We start from the raw sequence: 27,079 nt of genomic DNA on the forward strand, positions 1-27,079 counted from the left end.
AGTCAATTTATAAAGCAAACATTTATTTTTTTATTTTATGGTGAGTGGTGATCCAATCTCACTTTTTAGTGCCGTTAGATATGTAAAAACGCAGACAGCACCTAAATCTCCTTCGATGTTCCGATATTTAGCGTCGTCGAACTATTATTTTATCGGAGATCGCGAATCATTCAAATTTCTCTACAAAAAATAATTATATTTATTGTAATTTATGTTATCAAGATATCTATTAATATTTTTTTAGTTGTTGCTTATGAGCAATTTAATTTAAAAGAAATTATGAAGCATTGCGTAGCGAAATTAATTAATAGACACGTTCCACCGGGCAGGACAATTTTGCGATCACTGTCAGTTTGCATAGGATTAAAAGAGACGGGAATTGATGTGACATTAGACTAAATTATAAAACAATTACTTTACAAAAAAAAACAGACACTTGTGAGCAAATTTTTGAATTAATTCAATGATTATTTGGTAACGAAATATTGATACTATCATATTAGGTATACAATTTTTTATTTTTTTGACAACATCACATACATCACTCTGATCCTAATGTAAGTAGCTAAAACACTGGTGTTATGAAAAAACAGAAGTAACAACGGTACCACAAACACTCAGACCCTAGACAAAATAGAAAACTAATGAACTTTTTCTACATCGACTCGGCCGAGAATCGAACCCGGGACCTCGGAGTGGCGGAACCATAAAAATTGGTGTACACACTCCTCGACAACGGAGGTCGTCAAGTCTTTTAAACTTCAAATTCAGAAGAAAAACAATAACTATTTAATAATGAAACTAATTAATATGAAAATGAACGTATAAAACTCGTTTAATTATAAGAATTCAAAGTAAATTGAATTTTCTGCCCAAAATTCATAGGAGCTAAGAGCCAGCATTTGCATTTTAATTGAAATTTCCTTCCCAAATAATTTTTATAAGGATTCTTTATGGTTATCAGCTTAAAACAAATTACGCTTTCTCATAATTGAAAAGTTCAGTTCAGTTCAGTTCGGTATAATATCATTTAGATTTTTCATTAGCGTATTGTTCTGACTTAATAATTAATGCAGCTATATCTTATTACTTTAAACAAATCAATCTATATCTTCTGAATTGTCGATAAAAATGTAAACTACTGAATCAAACAATTCTGATGGCCTTTCGTCTCATTTTGGATAACGCGTCCTTTCCCAATATAAACTAAGTCAACCGACCAACAAATCAACGCAAACGAAATGCACATTCCATTCCTTAGCTCTCATAATTCGATGTGCCAGATCAAAACGATCACTGTTAATGCATAAGAACAGCCGCGGCTTAACGTGCTTTCCGAGTTAAGGTAATGTAACCATTACCAACTTCCAGTCTGTTTTACGAGTTGCTACTGAGAATTATATATTGGTACGACCTCAGATTTGTTCGCAGGACCAACGAGGGCTAACTGAATACTTAACATAAAACAGAAATTGAAAATCCCTCATACCAGAGTACCATTGACCGTAACTATGACACTCGTATTGAATACACAATATAGTAGACTTATGAATTCGAGAATTTGTTTGTTTTTTTTATATACAATAGGTTGACAATTAAACAGGCCACCCGATGGCAAGTGTCTCCACCGTCCATTGTCATTAGCGCTTTAAGAACCGAAGTTTTAACCGACGTTCAAACCTTTTAACCGACGTTTACACCACCAATACGCCGGTAACCTTGGAAACTAAGATTATTATATCCCTTGTGCCTGTACATTGGATCATGTTAGGGTGATCCTTTAAAATCAGAACACAAAAATAGTAAGTTTTTCGGTTTGGCGGAAGATTATGTGACGATTGAGCGTGTGAGTAAACCCAGTCGGGTCTGCACAAAGCCCTACAACAAATTATTGATCAGAATGAAATGACGCACTTCGCTTGTGCTATCTTGGCTCTAGGCATATTAATACTAAGATCTCATTTTTTTATTATGAAGCAATTGCTTCTTCTCTACTATACCTTAAAGGCTCAGTTAAATCACGTCAATTTTGACCAAAAACGGTTTCAAGAACACGTGGGAGAAATATGATGGGCAAACTTTTTTTCACGACAACGATGTTGCCCTTTAGGACCAAATATGAAACCCATACTTAACGGAGCTCCCAATAAGCGCCACACCATCAAAAACATTATAAAAAAACAACAGTATAAGCACGGCGTCCCAGGGCACGCGTGTGTCCTTACGATAAGGACGATGATGGGTTCAAACCCAGCTTTACGAATGCAATTATATACTAGCAATGGAACATTTACAGCTTGTTACTATTTTCTATTACGTTATATAATATCACGAGAACAATTACGTGGCGAACTACTAAACAAATTTTTTGGTTCAAGATTTACTGGCTGTTCCCTGTAATCTTTTACTGCTGCACGAATTTATTTTTACGTGTACAAAGGGCGAGCTAATGTCGATTACATTAGGTTAGATTTAGGATACGGATATAACATAAAATTGTTCCTGTATTGGCTTTTAATTGCACAACAGCTAAGGGGAGCTCAAGGGGGAGTTCGATACGTTATAGCCTCTCCGATCAGTGCAAATAAAGGATATCGTAGGGATTTTAGTGGGGTAGGAATGCCATAAAATTCGGTCTCCCAACCTCAGAGGCGGGGGTACTTTTCTGAAGGTTTCCAGTTACGAGTGAAATTAGCCCATGGAATTTGTTTTAAAATTACGAACAAATCGACTATTTGCTACAATTATAACATCATTACTGATATTATATTGAATATATTTATGACTTTTTAGATGAAAATGTCAAACGCAAAGGGCTTAAAAGATCCGTTGTTCGATTATCTATTATTATCAGAGATTATTATACGTTTATTTAAGTAAATTGATACACACACATACATACCTATATACAATTATTGTTGAACATTACATAAATAGCGTAAGATTCCTTCAAAACACAATACATATGAATATTTTTCGATTTTCGTATCAGAATACCCGACATTAATTTACCGAAAGAAAGTATAACAAAACAAAGTTGTAGATGACGTAAAGGGCAACGATTTGTATTAGAATAAAGATTGGAAATGACATAAAGTATATTATATTATTATTAAATATATTTTACTTTTATCGTTAGAATAAAATATGGGAATAATGAGCATTCAGGATACTAATAAAGACGGTAGATTATAAATACAGATAAGCGAGACTTTTTTTTTTTAATTTGCTATGGAAAAGTGGGCCTAATGTTGGTCGCCTACGCCCATGGACAATTCTACTGTCACTGATATAAACTTCTTGCAGCGTAAATGACTCGCTATTCAGTAACTACGATGCTATTTTCCTTATTTCTGTAATGATTTTTAAAGCAGCCCCCTTCTTTTTCCTCACAAGGCCCTCCGTGTACCGCACAGATGCCAGTATTATCAAAAAAATACATACATCATAAACCTAACTATTGACTCTACTATCGGTATTTTTAGTGTTAAGAAATTTTGTATATGTGATGGCTTTAAATTTTGTTGCTTGTTTTATTGTTTAACTAATAAATAAATAAGCCTTTAGGGCGCCCCTTGAGAATGGGCGCCACGGGTCGGTGTCACGCGTGTCATTATAGTACAGGCGGTAATAAAGGTACCAACACTGAGTTGTCACAAAGCGTTATATTATATCCATATGTTAAGATTCAAAGTTGAAATTAAAAAAATATATATATTTTCAACTAAATACAAAATGTATCGATTCCACTTCTACAATATTCTCGGCTCTGAGCGATAACTCATCCATTTTTCCACAAAGCTTTGATTTATTGATGTGATATGTCAAGAAAATTCTGCGAAACGAGAGGTATTACTCTCACAATGGTCGGAATCTTCCAATCTCGGAGATTGTTTCAGATCTTTGTTCCACTTCAGTAATTCTCTACATTGGTAAACGTGAGCCTTTAAGTTTGTGGAAGTTTCTTTAAAATAATATACTGAGTAATAATTTAAAACAAACAATACCTACTTGATAACAACACTCACTTGTATAAAACTTTATTAATTGAAATCATACACATATGTTCATACGAGATTATGAAATTCACGATGGTCACATACTTAATCTAAATTAAAAGCGGGATACCGCGAAGCATCGATACTTATATCATAATATGTTAATTAAAACCTTTTCCGATACGCGCTGAATATTCCGTTATAAGTTTTATCTATATTAGTTAGACATCACAAAATAATCATTAAGCAATAGCAACAAGCACACTCACAACAAAAATTTAATTAAATAATTGACTTTACCATACACATACACATAACACATATTAAACAAAACATAAATCTAAATTTTAAAACAAAATATGAATAAAATAAAAAATGAAAAAAATACTTTAAACGAAAATAGCTTTAACAAATTTAATTTAGCGTCTGCAATGGTGATATATGCCAAAAATATAAACCGCTTATGGTCTATATATTCAGTACAGTGCAGTACAAACAGTTAAGTTTTGTGTACGCCATGTATAACACTAAAACATTTTTCGAATTGTTCTACATGTTCTGGTATAAGTTTTATGTATATTGTTTTAGTGTTTTTCAGTTAGGGAACATACGTAGGTATTTGTACGGTTTGTGACACCAATATAAATAATATGTATTGATAATAAAAATGAAATCATCATTAAATAACATAACATAACATAATCAGCCTGTAAATTTCCCACTGCTGGGCTAAGGCCTCCTCTCCCGTTGAGGAGCATATTCCACCACGCTGCTCCAATGCGGGTTGGTGCAATACACATGTGGCAGAATTTCGTTGAAATTAGACACATGCAGGTTTCCTCACGATGTTTTCCTTCACCGCCGAGCACGAGATGAATTATAAACAAATTAAGCACATGTAAATTCAGTGGTGCCTGCCTGGGTTTGAACCCGAAATCATCGGTTAAGATGCACGCGTTCTAACCACTGGGCCATCTCCATCCTTAAATCTCCATCTCCATCATTAAATATTCTGACAAAACTATTTTTACCTAAATTGTTGGCAGTCAATGTTTTCTATGTTTCTCATAATCATTTCTATTACTCGAAACTAGTTAGTGCTAAAGTATTACCTTAACTTGTACGCCTAATTTACGCTTTTTTTATATAACAGTATGCTAATTCTCATGATGCCTTACAATACAAAACGTATTTAAATTTGCACATGTAGTATCAGTTTATGCCACTCGCGCTAAAATTATATTCATGCTCAAATGTATACCAATAAAATTGTCATAACTATCAGTTGAATGCTATACACGCTATATTGATATTGGAAGCGCCATCTAGCAATAAAAAAGTGGATAGAATAAAAACCTTGGCTGTGAAAATACATAGTATGTATATGTAAGTATGTATATACATTAAATGTGCTAACTTATATAGTAATCGGAGCAACGGTGACCAAGTCTAAAAATCTCAAACATGTTATTTTCTTACTAACACACATATTTTAATTATTTTATGTACATAAAAAAAAAACAAGTCAAAAAACATTCTCAATGAAAGTGCAACAGAAGTTGCCAAAATATAAAAGCTTTTAGATTAATTCGAGAGTAATTTGTTGGTTTAGTTTGTGAACATAAATGTTTTCGATCGTGAGTATTTCTGTTGAAGTAGATTATAGAATAGTAGCAATATTGAATTATCGTTATTCAAGTATCCAATTAAAATATAAATATTTATATATATATATATTCAAATTTATAAAGGATAATGTTTTTATTTTTAACAAATTTAAATAATAATCAATTAAAATATACTAATACAAATTATATCATCCTTTAAAAGTTATTATTTGTTATTAAACTTAGAGCTAAGAGTAGTAGAACAGGAAAGAGCAATTATTATCCCCTATAATCTGTAGAATGATGTAGAGATTGCTCCGCGACCAATGCAACAATGCCAATCACCTCATATGCTTAGTGGGATCAAATCAACGTACGAGTACATGCACTTAATCTCTGACGCACTAGGGAAGCGTAGCTCTATCTACAACCGCTATGAAACATTCTACTGTAACCTAATGGTGCCGTAGACTCATATACGAGCTCAAATACTTAATTGAATATAACAAGAACTAAACCTCAGACAGGTACACACAATTTTTATTATTATTATATATTTTACTAGCGACCCGCCCCGGCTTCGCACGGGTTCAATGTTGATACTAAATATACTACAGAATGTCTTACAACGTTCACAGTTTTGCAGTCATTAGACAACACAAGCCGCTATATCCCTGCGTTTTAAATCTGTAATATCTTCGAAAATATTCATTTAAATAACATGCTGTAAAGGGCTATATTAATTTATATTAAATGCACAATGTATTATATGTACTTAATTGGATAAGGATTATATGCTGTATTGAAATATCACTAAGAGATAGACATATACCATCGCTTTGAAGAACTTTTTGAGGTGTACAATACTGTGGTACATTATTTTGATCTATCTCGTAAAGTTCAGCCAGCGTTTGAAATGTAAGATAAAAAAAGTGTTTATTTACGACATAACTTTAGAAACCTCTAAAATTATCAGTGTTTCTCAAATCAATCTATCTATTAAAAATAACCACACCGTTCTGTAATTTTAGCATCATACACAGACAACGGTAAGCGACTTTGTTTTATACTATGTAATGATGTTGCCCCTTTGTTAATGTTGAGGCATTATATCTGATATCAATATATCAAAGTGACGACATTATTAAGCAGTATTCTTTATGTGCTATTCACATCTGTTACAGCCTTATATTTTCACCGCAAATATTGCTGAGCTAAGTCATTTCGCCAATTTATTAAGCCAGCCAATTGCAGCTTCATTAAAGTTTTCCATTTAAAGTAGAATCGAGCAGTGCAGTTGAAACGATTCAATATTTAATAATACATCGACTATCATTTACACTTATTCGTCATTGTTATTAATTTCATATGTATTTCAAGTTACGTATCATTATATAATTATTTTATTTAAAAAATAAATATTTTACAAAAAAATATTGTTTAATTTCGCTATTTAAATTATTGCCTACGTGAAAGCTTGGTTATATTTTTTCAATATGGTAACTAATGGTACATTATTCAAATTTCGAAAATAGACTTGTTATTGAAAAATGAAGCAAGAAAGCGTTACAAATTAATTAGACAGTAATTTTTTTTTCTTTTGTAATAGAACAATTATATCAAAAAAACAATGTGATAAAAAAATATAAGAATCCCATAAATCGATCAAGTTTCCCCTTAAATATATACAAATAAATGAAAATTTGAAACAAAAATAAAAACAGAAAGTATACAAAGCAACAGTAAAACAGTTGAAGAGTAGATATATACTACGTAAACCATTTTTGAATTCACTAACATACTTATATAGTGATACAAAAAAATGATTGATTTCGCGCGTTGAAGCGACGTCATTTAAAGTATATATTACTTAAGATACTCTTAGAGTCAATAAGGTTAAGGACAATTTTATATAAAAATAATTGGTCCCTTAAACTTCAACGCACGGTTAACGGGACGATACGACGAAATATCTTTATTGCCAGAATTCTCGGAAAAGTCATCTCTATAATCGCATATGTTTCAAAACTATAAACTGTTTTATTTTGGAATTTATTTATATAAGTTTTGTAATAAGAGTTCCAAACTCTAGAGCAATATTCCAAGAAAGACCTAACACAAGCATTATAATTTTGAATAAAGGTGAAGCTAATTTTAAACTCCTTAGTCAATCTTGTAATAAATCTTAGCATTTGATAAGCTTTTATAATTAATACGGCAAGCAAATGTTAACTTATGATCTAAGAAAACACCCAAATCCCTAATCTCAGAAACTCTGACCAAAAAGTTATTCTGTAATTTGTAATCAAATAATTTAAGCCTCAGTTTCATTGTAAATGTTACAATGTTACGTTTTTCTTATATTTTAGTGTAAAAGGTTATTGTCACAGTATTTTTTCTTTTCGCACACAAAGAAGCTTTTCTTTAAAAAAACCTATTCGTGTTATTTAATGGAAATTAAATTATTGAGGAGTGGTCTTTTAGCTCATCACTCTTCAATTATGTGACCTGACCTTTAATCTAAATCTTGGTTAATAAGAAGACTTAACATCTTAATAATGTTCTCCCGACTTATTTTCCACAGAGGTCATTTTCAAAAGAGACAAGCAAACTGCGTGAGGTATATTATTGTACACAAAAGCGTGCACAAATAAGATCATTCTATATCCTCTTACTGTCATAGTCCAATTCGTAAGTACTCTCCGAAACACAATAAACTCTGCAACTTGCCTTGTCTTGGCTGTTACTGAGAATATCTACACGAAAAAATCAATATTTTTTATGTTTGACACCAGATGGTTGAACCCAGATGCCAGCTAGCTACAAAAACCACAAGGCAGTCTTGTTTCTTCGGTGTGTTGGCAGCCAAGGAATCTTTAAGATCAGTTAGCCTATTTCACTCGTATACCATCATACAAGAGAATGGCCTAAAAATAGAACAAAAATAATAATCCAGAAGTTTTTTCAATATCCAGTTGTTTTTCCTTTAGGCAGGTATGAATCCCATCCGTTTCAAATAGTACGCTTCCAACAAGATTAAAGCCCGCATACTTTTTGGCTCGAATACCATTTTTGTACCCTTTGAAACGTGAAGTAGTTTTAAAAGGCTTCATTTGATATATGAAGCCAGTAACGAAACCTGACATCGTGTCGTATAATTTTCGTTGTGCAGATGAAATATTTAAATGAAAAATATTTGAACAAAGAATTTTATGTTACGAAAATAAATTTTGATAAATAGCTTCGCTTTTTGAAAAATCGTTTGTTAGCAGAGTATTGTTGTAAGTAGTTGTTTATATTTGTTGACTTTCCAATATGGACGTAGTGACCACTTACCATCAGATGGTTTCAACATTTACCATTAATTTGCAAAAATACATTACTAAAATATTTAAAGCAAAGCGATTTTATAACATCTAAAAATAATTCATATCTATAAAATCCAAACAAAAAAATGTAAATTATGGAAAAAAAAAAATCATAATCTTAATACACTTTTAAAATTAAAAATAAACGTTTTACAAACTATCATTCACAGCTAGGCAAAGATCTCTTTCAACCAGTTTCAGTGTAAAATTTTCGTCACATGCAATTTTTCTCGTGACCACGTGATAAATTATAAATGCAAGCTGTCACGCGACATTTCATGATCTTGTTCTGCGGCGAGTTTTTACGGAATTGCTCTACAATAGTAAAAACTTTAGAGATAGAGTACACTCACAGTTCGGTTTTATTTCTCATATGTATGTCAATAACCGAGTTTCCACAATAAATGTGCTGTCTTCAAAAGTTATGCGACAGTCATGTAGCATATTGGTGTTTTGATGGAGAACGCTCGCCGTAAAGCTGGAACTGCTTTCGGGAATTATAAAGTTTAATGTTGACGTACACCGGATGATATTTTCAGATGAGTCAACGAGGAAAAGTCGTAACTATTGGAGATAATATTTTATGACAAGATGGAAAAAACTATATTTTTAGATATAATTCAATCCAATGAACCGATTCAACCTTGAAAAAGCACCACTGAATTTGTGTTTATAGTTCGTCTCCAACTGGGCAGTGTAAGAATATATAGTGAGGTAAACTGCATGTATCAGAAGTGGCACCTGCCACATATGAATCCAACTTCTCTGCAAAGTAAATTGAGGCTTAAGCTCAGCAGCCTAGCAGTTTATCCACATCCATATACTTTAGCTTCACTTTACAGGTTCAAAATTTTAAATTATAGTTTAAAAAGAAACAAAAAACGTTCCTATTAAATTATATCACAGGAACATTTTATTTAAATCTGTATTAATCTGTTCTGGGATTAAGATGTCACGCGTAACAATAACAAAAAGGTAAATGAATTTAGTTCCGCGAAGGAAAAAGGGCACTAGAATATTAAAATTTATGTCATTTTTCTCCGTTAAAAAGCGTTGAGAAATATTTAATATGCAACATAGTTAGAATATTATATTTGTATTAATATTATACGAGCCAAAACGAGCTCTAAAAATATATTAATAATAAAAGGAACTTTATTATAATAAGAAAAAAAAAACACAAAAATGTTAATCATTAAAATATTAATACCGTTTTTACATAAATAAAATAGATATCATGTTGGTATCGATTGTATATGAATAAAATACGAAAACTAAAAGTATGTTTGAAATATAGCTAAATAAAGATTTTATTTAAGGAGTGTGAAAAACAATTTTCACAGATTTTATCGGACCGAAAATAATTATATATTGTATCAGTTTGTACATTTTGTACATAAAATTTCATCATTCAACAATACGTAATCTATATAAAAAAAGTGTTTTGTTCTTTAAACGTAAACGTTAGTTTGTGTCTTTATACTCTACTAAACTCTTCAACCAATTGTGATGACACTTTCCTCAGTTATCCTGCGTCAGCCTTGAAGGCTCCTGGCCTAAATTAGGCCTAGATTTTTTCTTTATTTGTTTATCCTTCAATATAAACGTTCTCTGCAAACCCCTATTATATCCTTGTGAAACCGAAGCAGATAGCTTTATAGTATAACATAAAAATCAACATTTGTTTAGTGGTCCCGTATGTTTTCCTATACCGTTCATCCAATTAAGTTGTACAATTCTTATTGACACAATGATTAACTTGAGTCGTAGCAAATTGTTTAGGTACAATAATATTAAAGAAGGTATCCCAACGATCATTCCTAAATATTGCATATACCTTTCCAGATGCTTAGAAACCACCAGCGCTCTGCTTGGCTTTAATGACGATTTGAATGAACTCATATATTTGATGATGTTTATGATCCGATACATTTGGGCAAAATGTATGTTTCAAATATTAAGACGACTGTATTTGTATCATTAATAAATCACTTCAGATGTGTCTTTGTTTTTGGTAATCTCAACTGTGTCTTTATATATGATGCTGACTGTACCTTCCCCAGTCCCAGCCTTATACGTAGGCGAAGCTGTGGGCGGAATCTAATTTAATAAAAAATATTTACACAACTAAAAATCAGGCCATAACACACACATTTTTAAAGATTAAACCAAACAAACAGCGTTTGTAGCACGATTGTGAAATATAAGCTTATAACGTAATTAGGTAATACCAGACTTTATTACGTTCAAAGCGCAAAGCAAGTACACGAGGATGTAGGCAGTATTAAATTCAGTCATCTCGTTACTTAACTGTAGTGGATAAGTTTCATCACATTCGAGAGCCTATTTTATTAGATCTAGAACCAATATGACTTCAGTAAATAGGTTTTAGACGGACTTTAAGTTTAGACTCAGCAGTGATTGAATAAGCTGACCTAAATTCATTGATAACACTCTTTAGCACTTAAAACATTTTAGTCTTATGCTTTAATAATTTACTTGGTGGTAGGGCTTTGTGCTAGCCCGTTTGGGTAGGTACCACCCACACATCAGATATTCTACCGCCAAACAGCAGTACCCAGTAATTTTTTTGATCCGGTTTGAAGGTTGAGTGAGCCAGTGTAACTACAGACACAAGAGACATAACATCTTTGTTCCCAAGGTTGGTGGCCCAATGACGATGTAAATAATGGTTAATATTTCTTACAGCACCATTGTCTATGGGCCGTGGTGACCACTTAGCATCAGGTGACCCATTTGCTCATACGCCTACTCATATAATAATAAAATATATATATATATATATATATAATTCAATACCTCTATATATATATAAACTCGTTGATGATTATGACGTTCAGACCGATTTTTTCATAAATATTAGACAAATATATTGCTAAGGTATACCACATGCCAATATATTAAATATTAACTCCACTCAGTAAATAAATAATAAAAGTTGTGACATTGATAAAAGGGTTATTTTATAAAAAAATACAAATACAGAAAGCAATTTAAAATAATGTCTCCGAAGACAGCGGTATTTCAAGTTTATATATTGGGTTCTTTTATTCAAAACGTTTTGGAAAGGCTTTTCTGGCTGTCGTCCATGTTTCGAGTTGGCACAATGTACAGTCATATGTTACCGCCCCAAAAAAAACGCCGGTTCAGAGGTTCGCGGGATTGAATATATCTAGTTTCAGTATTCGAAATGTTTTTACAATTTCGAACGAACGAACTTTACTCGTATTTCGCTGCAACTACTGTTGAAATTTTATTATGTTCACACATGTATAGTAACAAAAGTAAACAATTATTACATTTTGTAAACATATTTATGTATAATACGAATTAAATTTTTGGGACTATGTCGATGGTCTAGTTGTTAGAGCACGAGAATGTTTACCGAAGTTCGCGGATTCAAACACGGATGTGGTGGCAGAAAAATTTGCTATACGTGTATTCACCAACCTACACTGTAACAGCGCGGTGAACTAATCTCCGAACATTTCCTTAACAGTGAGATATTGTCAAGCTCATACGTATAAATAAAAAAATGAGTGTAATTAAATGTATATAACATAAAACATCCTTTGACTGAAATATCCAAGCGCACATTAAATATGTAAAAATGTTCCCGAATTTTTCCACCACAATATATTACCGGCCTCTTCAAGCACGTAGAGCCCGCACCTAATAATTTTCCCTCCTTGCGACTGTATTATTTTGAGCCTCCAAATAATTCAGGTCACGAGTCGAGTCTTGGAAATGGCGAACTGTATCAATGATCTGATTTAATTTTAGGAAATACAAGAGCTATGTTATTTTAAATAACTACAGAATTATAATGTGCCAAACTTTTTTTTTACGAAATCAGTAGGCAGGCATATGGGCCACCTGATTATTAGTCACAACCGTAAATAGACATTGGCTACGTAAGAAATTTTAACTATTCCTTATCCAATGCGCCATCAACCTTGAAACCTAAGTTATTATGACTGAGGGACACGCACCTTTGAAACAAGAACACAACAAAGTATCGCTGCTTAGCGGTAGAATATATGGTAAGTAAGTGGTACCTAGATGGTACCCAGGTGGGCTTTCACAAAGCCCTACCACTAAAAACAAAATTAAATTTAGTTAATAAAATCAATCCCAACAAAATAAATGCAAAAACAACTGTGTCTGTCTGTTACCTCTTCCACCTAACCCCAAACCGATAGTTTTAAAATTTTATATGATGTCACCTATTACATCGTTTAAAATACAGAGCCCATGTTTTATTCCAGATCCCATGTTATAGGCACATGAATTAAGGAATATTTTGGATAAAAAATCGCAGCGATGAAGGCACGGTAGGCAATAGTAATTTTGTAATAACAGTTCCTTATATATTTCTAGAATATGCTAGAAACGAGATGATATTTTTGATAAATAAACTGAAATAACTAAAGTAATTGTCTGGTAATGTCTCACATCAGAACTAAAACCTCCTTTTTTGGAGAGGAGCTCAATGAGACTAATACAGAAGTTCTCCTTCTAAATGTTGTAAAACACGAACTAAGCTCGTTAAACCGCTAACGCAGTCTAATGTGCTTATCCTTATTTGAACTCGCAGCCTTCGGTTCCAAGTGCTACAATAATAAGTTATTATTTTATCCATAAGTGAGAAATACGTGAGAACTACTCAATGCTATGAGATACGTTGTTCTAGTATTTGTAAGATGTGTAATCTAATCTCTTCCGTCAATACCCCGCTAGTCGAATACGCTAGCCATTGTTACAACTCGTTTGCTCTTAAGTGGCACTATGTTCAAACAAAAAAATATATTGAAAGACTTAATCATTTTAACGACAAAAACTTGATTACACTGTTACTTAACAAGTATATCCCTTATCTTTTATTTCCAAGTTATAATAAGCATACCAAGTTTCTTCTGTTCAAAACAACGCCAATAGGATGTGTTAAACTTCCTATTTCCATGTCTGCCAACTTCCTGGCTTCGGGCTGCTACTGAGAATTTATTTTAAGACAAACCCAATGACATTTACTTAGCCAAACCGGGGTTTGAAGTCAGGCCATTTTAATTTGCAGTATAATTAGCTATCTAGATCAGAAAGATTAATTTCAACTGTATGTCTTATATTCGAATAACATAATTAGATTATATTTAATTTTTTCAATATCAGTTCGAAACCGCATCAAAATCCATCAAACAGTTTAAAAATTCCATATAAAAATTGAACCCAGTACTGCGGGATCTACAGACGCTGGTGAACTTTAAAATAATTCTTCTTATATTTTACTAATTTTGAAAAATTTACTACATTAAAATATTATTTAACACGAATAAAATATTCAATGATAGTATATTCATATCTCTAATATTTTACAAGATTTAGAGGTAATAGAACAAACGAACTTTAACAAAAGTTTTCAAATATATTGCAAGTTATATCTCGCTGTACTCGAAATACCGAAATAAGGTCACATGCTAAGCTGAACAGCGACACGCTCTTGAAGATTTCACAACGAAGGTTACATACGCCTATACACCACTACCTCTATGCATTTCTGTATCTGAAAATGAATTTCATTGTAGAAGAAACGATCGAATGAAACGCCAAATTTTAAAATTAATAAGCACCACGCTGTTTTAAGAAAGGGTCTGGGTTTACGCAGTTTTGGTCTTTTAAATGATACTTTAGGAAAAAGACCTTAAATATCCGGTATCTAATGCAGACCTTGTCCTATTATAATAATAAAAAACCGATCTGAATTCTCGCTGCACCAATCAAAATGACCAGATGGCAAAATATCAGGTATGTATAACTTTGCTCGAGATATTTATACTGAGCAATATATCAAATAATATAATGTATTCTAACCCTTTTTCGTGGTCCCCCGTCGTCGCGCTTGAAATGGTAGATAGAATTTATGTCGTTAATTTGGAGAATATCCTAGTTGTTTATCGATTAACATTTGCGTTGTTTTTAAAACATTAATTTATGAAAAAAAGTACAATTAATGTTATGTTATGGCTCTTTTTGAATCTCTCTCTGAAATGTAAACATACATATTTATTGTTACAAAGTTTAACGAAAACCTTGAAACAACGAAAACGAATCAATTTGCGATTCAACGCGGAAATGCTGCTAGCATTCCTGCCACCATTCTGCGCTGTCAAGATTTATACAGTAACCATTTTTGATTCATATTTATATTTAAGGACATAATATTAATAATTCTATTGTTTAATATTAATAATTTTTCAGAACTAAGCTTGTCGACAGTGGAATCACACTAGAACGCGTCTCGAGCCTCACAAGATCTGAGGAACTGGAGGAGATGTTAAACATCTATACATCGATTATCCACGAGTCGTGTGAACACACGATTCCGAAACTAAAGCCGTGGAATGGCAATCCCAGACCACCATGGTGGTCAGCCGTCCTAGAAGACCTTAAAAAGGATGTGCTTATAATACTGCACCCAGTAGGAAACAACTCACAGTCGAAGAATACGTACAGGCCAAGGAAAATTACAAGTACTCAAAGCTGGAAGGAGTTTTGCTCGACCGAGAAAGCGTCTGGGACGGTGTCTACAGAGTGATAAGGAAGACCTCAAGAAGACGGGACGACATGCTGCTGAGGAACTCAGCTGGTGAAACACTGCCGCCAGATCAGTCAGCCAAGCTTCTCGCGGAAACGTTCTATCCAGGTGACTCTGTCCATGCCGAAACAGAACAGCAAAAGTCCGTGAGGAAGATCACAGAAGACAAAACTCCAGCGGAGATTAAAGACCTATCGAACGATGACCCACCTTTCACAAGAGCGGAGCTAGAATTGGTTCTTTCGAGTCTCAATCCAAAGAAAGCTCCAGGTCCGTATGGGCTAACGTCCGATATCTGCACCGCAGCAATAAACTGTAACAGGGAGGTATTCTTAGCATTAGCAAACAAGTGCTTATCTATCTATCTATAAGTGCTATCGTACTTCCCCAAACAGTGGAAAGCTGCCCATGTATGCATTCTTCGCAAACCAGGAAAAGAGGATTACACCCACCCTAAGTCCTACAGACCAATCGGATTATTACCAATCCTTGGTAAGGTAGTAGAAAAACTTATGGTGGGCAGGCTTCAATGGTGGTGGCCAGCCCTTAAGAAACAGATGGTACGCAAACATTGCCCACGCAACTTGTATGCCTTGGTGGCATCCTATCTACAGGATCGGAGGATAAAAGTCAACTATGCCAGAGCGACCAGTGAGAAGGGAACCACGAAGGGATGTGTCCAAGGATCCATTGACGGACCGACCTTCTGGAACCTCATCCTGGATTCGCTATTACAAAAAATGGCAACAATGGGGGTTCACTGCCAAGCCTTCGCAGACGATGTAATCCTTTTTTTCTCCAATCACCATACCAGCGGGTTGCAGGCTACAGTTGAATCCACCTTAGCGGCCGTACCGGAGTGGGGCGTCGAAAACAAACTGAGCTTCGCAGCGCACAAGACCAACGCGATGCTTATCACCAAGAAGCTCAAATTCGACGCTCCAGTGATCCATATGTCCGGTATCCAGCGGAGTCTAGTAACCGAGATCAAGCTGCTGGGTCTCATATTAGACTCCAAATCACCTTTAACGCACATGTGGCCACTTCCTGTAAAAAAGCAGAAGTTTACAAACAACTAGCACGTGCAGCAAAGGTGACATGGGGCTCAATGGAGAAATAGTCAGAACCATCTGCGTGGCGGTTATAGAGCCTATCGTCCTGTACGCGACTAGCGTATGGTCTGCCGCAGCAGAGAAGTTGACGCTAAGGAATAAGTTAAACTCTATAAGTATAGTAGAATAAGTTATGGTAGCGACCCTATCGGCAGATTCATCGGCCGAGCGGCGGGTGTTTCAGAAAAGACCATCCTAGAGCACAGCCTCAAGACATCACATAAACGCGACATCAGACTCGCCGAGGCCGTACTCTCTCTGATCGAGCACGGAGCAGGGCCGACTGGATTTCAGTAATTAGGATTAAAAAAAAAAACTACTATATACAATATTTTTATATATTGTCATATATTATTTATTATGTATTATTTATATATAATTTTAAATTGAAAAAAAAAATGTCAGTGTGAGACACGTCTTCCAAGACGACATGCTCGAAGTCCAGCGAAGATCTGCTGATGTACAGTAAAAATATAAAATAACGCCATAATTTATAAAAATAAAATGTAAAAAAAGGCACGGGCAAATGTATGTTGTAAATTAAATAATAAAAAAAAAAATCTATTGTCTTTTTTTAATTTTATGAAATGTTTACAGAATTTTTTTAAAGCGATAAATAACCCCTAAATATCTGTGTCCGAATACTTCGATAATTTTATTACAATGCGTATGAGGATTTTTATTTTTGCGGGCAAGATCACCTAATAATAAACTGTCTCGCCTCTAAAAGATATTTTCGCTGTAAAAACTGCAAACCATATCTTTAGCTTTTCACTGACAATGCGCCGCAGCTATATTACAGATTTTATGTCCCTTAAGCCCTTTAATTACACCGACACTTTGTGCCGTAATAAAATTCAGTGTTTACCGGTTGAACAATTGATGAGGGTAGTAACTACTCAGACGGCTAAAATGCTTCACTATTAGTATCGTGTAGTAAACCGTGTTTGTTCCTACATAAACCACTCACTCATTCCGTCTCTTAGGGGGAAATCACAGGATCGCTTGCGCATGCGTCTGTGACGCCGAGACGGTTAACCCAACTTTGCGGGCATACAAGCTAAATTACCAGCTTGTAAACTGTTGTCTCTTCTACTTTAGAGAAAAAGGTTTTGTCACCATGTTGCTCCAATGGGAATTGGTTTCCTCACGATCTTCATCGAATATATCCATAAATAATGCTCAAGAACATAAAATGAAGCTACTTGGGGTTGACCAAGCAATTTGAGGCTACGATTCACTTGTTCTAACATCAGAGCAATCTTGACTCATTATTTAGTAGGTAGTTATTGAACATAAGATATAAAAAATTAGAACATTCTACACATACCACAACAAATGTTATAATTAAACCTTCAAAATATGTATGAAATTATTATAAGCAAAGTGTAGTTGAGCAAAGCCGAGGGAACGAGTGTTAATAGTTAATGTAATTAGGGATCAAGTGTCCGACCTAGATAGTGCTTGTTTACTTTACATCGTTTACGTTATGACATTATTAAAACAGTTCATTTTTGTGTGCTAGAATAGACAGTTTAAAGATGTATGCATTACCGTCTTTACCATAGGGCACATGGGGCACGTGCCCAGGGCCCCCATCCTGAGAGGGCCCCGAAGAACCAACAATTTACCAAATTAAACCAAAAATTATATAGCAAAAGGGCCCAAAATTCGTAGGTGCCCAAGGGCCCCAGCACAGCTTGAGACAGCTCTGGGTGTATGTAAAGTCAAATCCACAGTACATCTATTAATTTTTGCATGTATAATGTATTAAACTTGTTTGCGAGACATTCAAAGAGCGAATTTAAGTTTTGTTCGAATACGAATTTCCACCAGCGTCCTTTGTGGTCATTTTATTTCGGTTGTTTTGAAATAAGTTCCTAGTTGTTATACATTTTTGGAGAGCTGATAAAACGGTTATGTTTTTAAAATAATCTGCAGGACAAGTTAAATAACGATTTTTTTTGTTTTTAATGCATTTTTGTGGAAAAAATAAATAATTTAAATAATACCTTCTTCCGTCTCGAATTTTTAAATTTGGACCGATAATTATTGTTTTAATATTGACAAATAACCAGTGTTTATTCGTTTTTATAAATCAGAAGAGAAAAATAGATTTAAATTGATACTTTTTTTTAAATAAATTTTTGAAGTTTAGTTTTTTTACTTATTTTGAAAAAATCTGAAAAACGTGATAACTTAAAAATGGTTCACTTTTGCATTATGCATATGGGGGTTAAAATTATTGCAAATAATCACCCCTATCACCTCTTAACGGGAATACGTCGAATTACCAATAACCCTGTATAACAGTTACATTTAACTTAAGTTTGACAGTGGCACCGGTAACCGAGAAGCTATCTGGAAACCGGCTGTCATGGTATGGGCATGTTTTGCGGAGGAATGAGGAGCATGTTGTGAGAAAGGTTTTGAGAATGGATGTGGATGGATATAAAGGTACGATGGATGGATTCTGTGAAAGACGATATGGTTATAAAGAATGTTACTTGTGAGATGACGTCCGACAGAGATGTATGGAAGAAGAAGACATGCTGCGCCGCCCCAAGTAAATTGGGATAAGGCAGGAGGATGATGATGATATAACAGTTACATTTAGTAGCTTTTTCGGCTTCTCCTTTATCAGGATTAGGTATACGACGCTGGTTTCTTTTAATCCATCATAAACATCGAAGTTTTGGTCCATCTGTTTGCCCTCGAGAATAATTATGGAAATAATAACAATAAATTTGTTACTAACATAAAAGTATACCGTAATGGGAAATCGAACAACAACGTCAGAAGTTATACAAGTTCTATATTTAATCAGCCGATTACACATTAAACTTACACAACTTAGCCCCTTGTTAGACAGTTCCCTGTGTGTAGTTGATGAAGATCATGATATAATATAATCATTAGTATGTTTTTTAGTACATATATGTACATATGATTGCTATTTAAAAAAAGTAACGTTTGATTTTGTCACGGTAATTTTCCTAAACACATTTCATCGTACAATGGGTATCATAAATATTTCTTAGAGAATCAACCATCATCTATATTAATGTTATAAATGCGAAAGTAACCCTATCTGTCTGTTGCTTTTAAACGACCATATCACTGCACTGAATTTGATAAAATTTTGTTTGTCAAGTTCCAAGGATGATCATAGACTTACTTTTTTATCCCAAGTAGCTGACGACCAACCCCTAAAACGCGAGCGAAGCCACAGGCGAAAATTAGTCGTACATAAAATTAACAATGCAACAGTGGGTTGGTTAGAACAGGCAGAATTAAAAAAATCGATAGCATACGCTTTTTTTTAAATAATTACTAATATTCGTTTTTGTATCTTCAGTTAAGTGTAGAGCTTATGTCAGAATCAAACTGTATAATTATTACTATTGAGTTCTTAGTCTTGTTTAGTTACTATTTACACTATATGCTGATTATATCTACGGAAACCTCCGGCATAGTTTACCATAACCTACTTTACCATAACCTTCTGGCGTACAATCAAATATTGATGATGTCATCCGGCCGATTTCGGTCACGGCGGTTAGGAGATTTAGGAGAGAGTTAGGAGATCAACCAACTACGCAGGACATATTATTGTGTAAAAGTGTGTGCACAACACAAGTAGAATTCAGGCTGTTACTGGGAAGTCTTCGATAGAAAAATCCAATAAATTTTATTCGGTCTGACCTAGGGTTTGAACCCAGAACCTCAGGATCTGTGGCTTTAAATCAAGCCACTAGACCAACTAGGCAGTCAAATATTATATATACCATCAATTCAAAGATTTGGACATAGACAATTTTACAACTTCTTACGAATATGATCTAATCTAACCTAACACAAACTTGTGACTTTTACTTAAGGCCCCTTATAAATTTGAGCAATAGCTGAAATGTTTTTCTCGGCTCCAAGTTTGAAAGATAAACACACATAAACCAAGTGCAATATTAGTGTTGCTTGTCTGAATTTCAATCTGATTCTGAACTCTTCGTTTAAAATCCACATCTTTCTAAATCCTAGGCCATATTGCAAAATCGAATAAACATAATACATACAACGTAATGAACTTCGTTCCAATTCGTTTGGGAATTCTCAACCAAAAAAAAAACTCCAAAACCTTTTTTTTAGTTTAATAACAACTACTAATGGAAATTAATGTTTAACAGTTTAAATCTAAGTAATATATACTAATTATTTTACCAGTTTCTTTTTTCCAGGAGCATGGCTTGTGTTTAATGATATGGCCTTCAGAATCACATATATTGCCAAAAGAGCCCTTTTCAAAACGGGTTGACAGGGGACCAAACATCATGAAGCTGATTTAAATTTTAATGTGCCTCCTTTTCATATTAATTAATTTTATCCACGTGAAAAAATATTTCTAACATATTATACGAGTACATTACAATATTAAAACTAAGCTATGATATATTTGCAATAATGGTAAAAAAACATAAATTAATAAAGCTTATACAAGAATCTAAAGAGGATCAAAAGCGTGGAGCCCGTATTTCCAAATAGAGCACATAAATTTAATTGTTTAATTGACTATGTAATGCATTGGAGTAAAATACTAACTATTGAGAATTCCTGTTCTGGGATAAAACTACGTTCGAAATTTAAATTCGGAAGTGGTAGCTTAACATATCAATTCCACAGTGCTTATAACAGCATACTTGAAAATATTATAATATTTTGGTTAATTTTAATTTTGCTTATGAATAAATTAAATTAAATTAATTTTAAGAATGCAATGTATATATTTTTTTATATTATGCAATTATTTAAATTCTAAAGAAATGATTTTAAAGGGCAACACATTTTATTTTTGGTCCATTTCATAATTCATTCAGTAGGTCGACAATCCTGCATTTCACAAACCATTACGCAGCATAATACCGAGCTAAATTTATCTTCTAACATGAATAGTTGTACTGACAACACTGCATTTTGTTGTTTTAAGGCGTTGACATGACCGTAAATAATGCAAACGACTGGCCAGTTACAACAGAAAAAATATGTCAACTCTAAATAAGTACAAATACCATAAAAATTACGCAACATAGGAAAATAAATAAATCATGTTAATGTAAAAGCTTTATGTATGTATGTGCTGACTGCTGGTCTATTATATCAAAATATTTTTGGCATTCGTAATCATATAATGCTGATTATCGTGATCTACTAACATTAGCATTGTATTACAACATTTGTTAAGATTATAAAATCGATATTATTCGTCAGTTATCTACAAAACATCTATTTACAGTAGTAGATTATTTACAGTAGACAGTTTAATTTTTTCACTATAGCTTAATTTAATTTGCTAGAAAATAAAAAATAACACATTGAGCGCCTGAAAGGATAACAAATAGTTTTGGATTTGATTTGAATTAAGAATAATCGAACGCTAAAATTTACAAACAAATAAAATTTAAAAACAATTAAAGGTAAGTATAAAAAATGTGTTCTTATTTTGAAGTACTGAATTAAAATATTAAGTAACGAAATCTTTAAATTCGTACACAGCCTAAAAATGTGAAATTGTTTGTGAATGTGTCAGTTGCTAGGTTTTTCTCGTTCCTTCGAGAATTTAAACTAGTTTTGAGTGTCGAGTGAGTTGAAATTTTAATGCTTTACTTAAATGTCTAGCGCACTTCTAGAAGCTGTAAATTATGTCGCTTGAACTCTGTACCTAGTTAAAAAAATGAATAATCACCTCAAAAATAAGCTAACTAGCATGTAGATGTCCGACTGCTCGGCTAAGGATATCTTTTCTTTTGAAAATTAGGTTTTGAAGAACGTTTCACGCTGTCGCTCCAATGAGCGTTTGACACATATGTTGCTGACTTCTACTCGTAACTTCCTTACCGCCAAGCACGAGATGAATTATTAAACACAAAATAGTGACATACAAAATCAATGAGGCTTTACTAATTTTGAAACCGCAATCTTCAATTAAAGTTGTCATGATATAAATAATATTTTTATAACTTTTGTGTTTTGACACGCGCAGAGAGATCAAGTGTAGGACTAACAGCTTTACGTGATTTCCGAGGAACCGGAATGAAGCACTCCCAACTTCTTATCTTTGAACTCTAAACCTATGAAAGTAAGCATACCTAGACTTACTAAACTAAACTTACAGTTATGCCATTATACTCCTATATGACTAGTTGGTAGTATCCTTTGCTTGGTGATAGAGCTTTGTGCAAAGCCATCTTATTAAGTTCCAGGGATATTACGGATACGTAATTTCGGATCTGGATATGGACACGGATATATAAATAATATTTTACCGGTTTCAGATACAGTTACGATTACGAAATTATTTCGTATTATCCCATTGTTTCAGATAGTTACAGTTTCGAATAGATTATTAAGATAGATTTACAAAAAATTATTAAAGAAAAAAATACAAGATATCAATTTGACTTTATTTGTAGGCTATTATTTAATATTAGATATAATCACAGAAATAAAACAAATAGCTTTAAAATACAACTACTCTTTAGGTACACAAAAACAAAAGGATGTATAATAAATATTATTTTTATCGGTTTCGGTTACGGTTACGGAGCTCCATAACATCCCTGATTGGTTCTATGCATTCATCTGAGATTCCACTGCTCAACAGAAATACTTAGTATTTTTGTATTCCGGTTTGAAGACTGAGCCAGCGTAACTTCTAGCATAAGGTACATAATGTCATCGTTCAAACGGTTGGTACAGTATCAGATGGCCCGATATCCTGTCCGCCTACCTATTTCATATGCAAATATATATATTTAAAAAAAATTTGCTAGAGCTACACGCGGTTATATTCGCAATTAGTCTCATGTATCCTAAAGATCTTATTTAGTCTAAAACTTTTTTCTCAATAAACGGGCTTTCTAAGGAAAAAACACTGTTATAAATCGATATAATAAATTTTGAGGTTAGCGTGCGGGAACAAACTGTTTAGCTTTGTATAATAATAAAGATTTCATCTGCAAGGCTCACTTATTATAGAAATAACAAATAAATTATTTTTCGAGTACATATACTAATAAATAAGAAGACTGTTTTTTAATGCTTAACTGAAAAAACGATTAAACCGAGGTACATAAATCTCATACCAGAAGACGCAGCGCGTTCGTAAAACATTATTATATAAATCACTTCGCGATCTCACCCACTACAAACTCAGACTAGAGATAAAAAGCGTGAATATCATGTTCTTGTTTCATATAAATAAAGTTATCAGTTAGTTATAAAAGTTTAATATTAATAAAATACATTTTGTATAAATTTTGTGGAAATTTTCAGTTACTATAATACATTTATTTATAAAGATAGCGCGCTTTCTCTATTTATATTTTTGTGAACGACATCGTTAATTGAAGAATGAGAATTTAAACTTCTAACTCAATACTACTATATTATATTAATTGTATTCTGCAAGAAATAACTTTTAATAAATAACTTACGGCAATCCGAAATTATTGTACCATAAAATCCATACTAATATTATAAATGCGAAAGTAACTCTGTCTGTCTGTCTGTCTGTCTCGCTTTCACGCCAAAACTACTGAACCGATTTAAATGAAATTTGGTACACATATAGTCTAGAGCCCGAGAAAGGACATTTTTATTCGGAAAAAAGTGTTGTAAAGGGTTAAAAAGGGGTATGAAAGGTTGTAAGTTGTTGAAAGTATTGTCATTTTTAGAACTAGAAGCATAAAACTTATATTTTAGGCTGTACACTTATAAACTAACATATCATGACACTCACTAAGGAGCGATTTTGGAAATTCTACCCCTAAAGTGGTGAAAAAGGGGTGGAACGTTTTTCGTCCGTAATTTTTTAAGTTAGATACATGAAACTTTATTTTTGGGATACTGAATAAAAAGGGATAGATACTTATTTAAGTGTTTCCGCATGTTCTACCCCCTGCGGGGGCGAAATAAGGATTGAAAGTTTCATGGTAGACAATCATTTTTTAAGTTAAAAACCTGAAACTTTATTTTTGTGACACTGATTAAAAATGAGTAAATAGGTATTTAAGTGATTTTTGATTTTTGATATTCTACCTCTGAGGGGGTGAAATAAGGGATGAAAGTTTTTATGGAAGTCCGTCATTTTTTTAAGTTTAAAATATGTAACTTTCTTTTTGAGATACTGATTGAAAATGATTAAATACGTATTTAAGTGTTTCTAGATATTCTACATTTATTGAAATAGGCTCTCACAGGCACATTTAAATATATATTGTAAGGATTAAATTGAAAAAGTTACTGCTGGTTAGATACGTAGATTCGACTTAGAAGAAATAATAGAAAATTGTAGTGATTCTTCACCACCAATTATAAAAATCAAGATATTCTTTATTGAATATGAGACCTGATGTATTCTTTTGAAAATCGATTAATCTATTGAGTCCACGCTTATCATATTTATTTGAATTCCGAATATTAAATCTAACAAAAATAAATTATTGAATGCCATATTGTCATTACAATGTCATCTCATGACAACTTGAACGACCCTTGAACGTTTTATTGTAAATTTCTCTAAGCATTATGCAACAAAAGGAATTGCTTGATAGCATAATATATTAAATTTAAATCAATATGAACACTTATTATTTTCGTCAAGGGCGTACAATTGTTTTAAATACCTTACATTGGTGAATATAAAGCAAAATTTGTTTGGCGTAGGCCACCAGATGTCAAGTGTCCATTTGTAAGGTCCCAACATTAATGCTCCCTTATTGTTTAATTAATACAGCCTTAAAGTTTAAAGTTATTTGGTAATATGTCTGCTATTAGGAAGGAAACTTCTTATTAGCAATGCCACTTAGTTAAATCGAATATTCATTAGCTTACTAATTGTATAGTTTTGTATTTGCGTGTCGGTATGTCATTAACTAAATGACATCAGAACTTCTGAAAGGATTCGAATGAAACTTCGTACACCAGAAACTCTTCAACATTTTACTGTCAAACAGCAATACTTAGCAGTTTATTGTTCTGGTTTGGATAATGATTGAGTTTAGCTTTAATCGTAAAGGACATAATATCCTAGTTTCCGTGGTTGGAGCAACATTGACGGAAAACATGTATGGGTTTGGTAATAATTCTACCAGTTTCCTTTTCTTGGGTGGTGAACGCTTTCTATTCGAAATAAATATAAATTGTGTTCTAATTTCAAAAGCACTCCTTCATTTAATAAATTTTGTAAAAGAAACCACATTATGTGAATATTGATCGCCTTTTCCACCAACTCTAATCGTAGATGTATTGATTTTGTAACCAACAGTAATTTTCGAGGTCAAAGAATTTATTAATCTAACCGGCGACGTCTCTGATTAAATAAATAACTAGTACGATACCTACTTCCAAAAGCCTTACACATCACATTTGGACACTTTTTAAATAGCGTATAAATGTCTATGGCTATATTTAAACTTGCCTACTCGCCCTTCAAACCGATATACAGATAATTTAACCATGATAAGTAAAAAGATCTTTCCCAGCTCTTACTTACTTCTACTTTAACACAATTATTTTGAAACGTACCAAAAGGGGCATGGTGCTATTAATTCCTTATACAAAATATTAGAAAGAGAAAAAATAGAGAAAAACAGAAATAAACGATGACATATTAATGAGTATTAGATTAATATTTCCTATGAATATATATTATCTGTGCATCTGTCATCTCGAGTGACATACATAGCGGAGCGCGGGAAAATGAAATATATAAATTGGCGCGCGGCGAAGACGATGTGTGTGCACAGCCAGCTACTATTTAAAATTTAATATTTTTAATTTGATTTGTGAATCAATCTTATGAAGCCTTAAAGGGAGAAAATTACAGTAACGACAACGAATTATTAACAATCAAAATAAATGAATTATATACTTGGTAAAGGCTTAAAATAACTTAAAGACTATTTGAAACGTCATTCTTACAATGAAGATAATTTTATTCGCTGAGCATATAATTTTTCTTTTGGGACATAGCGCTGGTCTTACGAGATGCCATTGTTTATGTGCTTCACAAAGTAACGATAACATAGCAACAGTACCAAGAGGATGCTGGCTACCCTTCTATAAAAAATGACTCACAATGTTGAGATAGTCTAGTAGCTGGAATACCTGACTAAATATGACGATCTTTATATAAACTAATAATTTTGTTTAATAATATATATATAATATATAATTTTTATGTTTATATGTGCTTAATATGTGTTTATAAATCATCTCGTGCTCAGTGAATTCCTTCATCGAAGGAAGCCTCCTCTCATTGGACTGGCTATAAATGTTTTACTTAAAAAAACAAACCAAATGCTATTTACCTATTGGTAACATATAC

At 33.0% G+C, this 27,079-nt stretch overlaps 2 protein-coding genes across 2 annotated transcripts in view; both read left to right on the plus strand.

The window, feature by feature from the left end:
* The window catches only part of LOC113401754 (uncharacterized), a 96,939-nt gene that overhangs the window by 17,358 nt on the left and 52,502 nt on the right, over positions 1-27,079 (plus strand). The window lies entirely within an intron of this gene.
* Positions 14,774-16,665, plus strand: LOC135193878 (uncharacterized). Its single transcript, XM_064218136.1, has 4 exons — positions 14,774-14,796; positions 15,250-15,417; positions 15,474-15,856; positions 16,019-16,665. Exons 1-4 carry the CDS (start codon positions 14,774-14,776, stop codon positions 16,663-16,665), a joined length of 1,221 nt encoding a protein of 406 aa, XP_064074206.1.

This window comes from Vanessa tameamea, chromosome 20 (genome assembly GCF_037043105.1).
Source record: "Vanessa tameamea isolate UH-Manoa-2023 chromosome 20, ilVanTame1 primary haplotype, whole genome shotgun sequence".
Classification (NCBI taxonomy): domain Eukaryota; kingdom Metazoa; phylum Arthropoda; class Insecta; order Lepidoptera; family Nymphalidae; genus Vanessa; species Vanessa tameamea.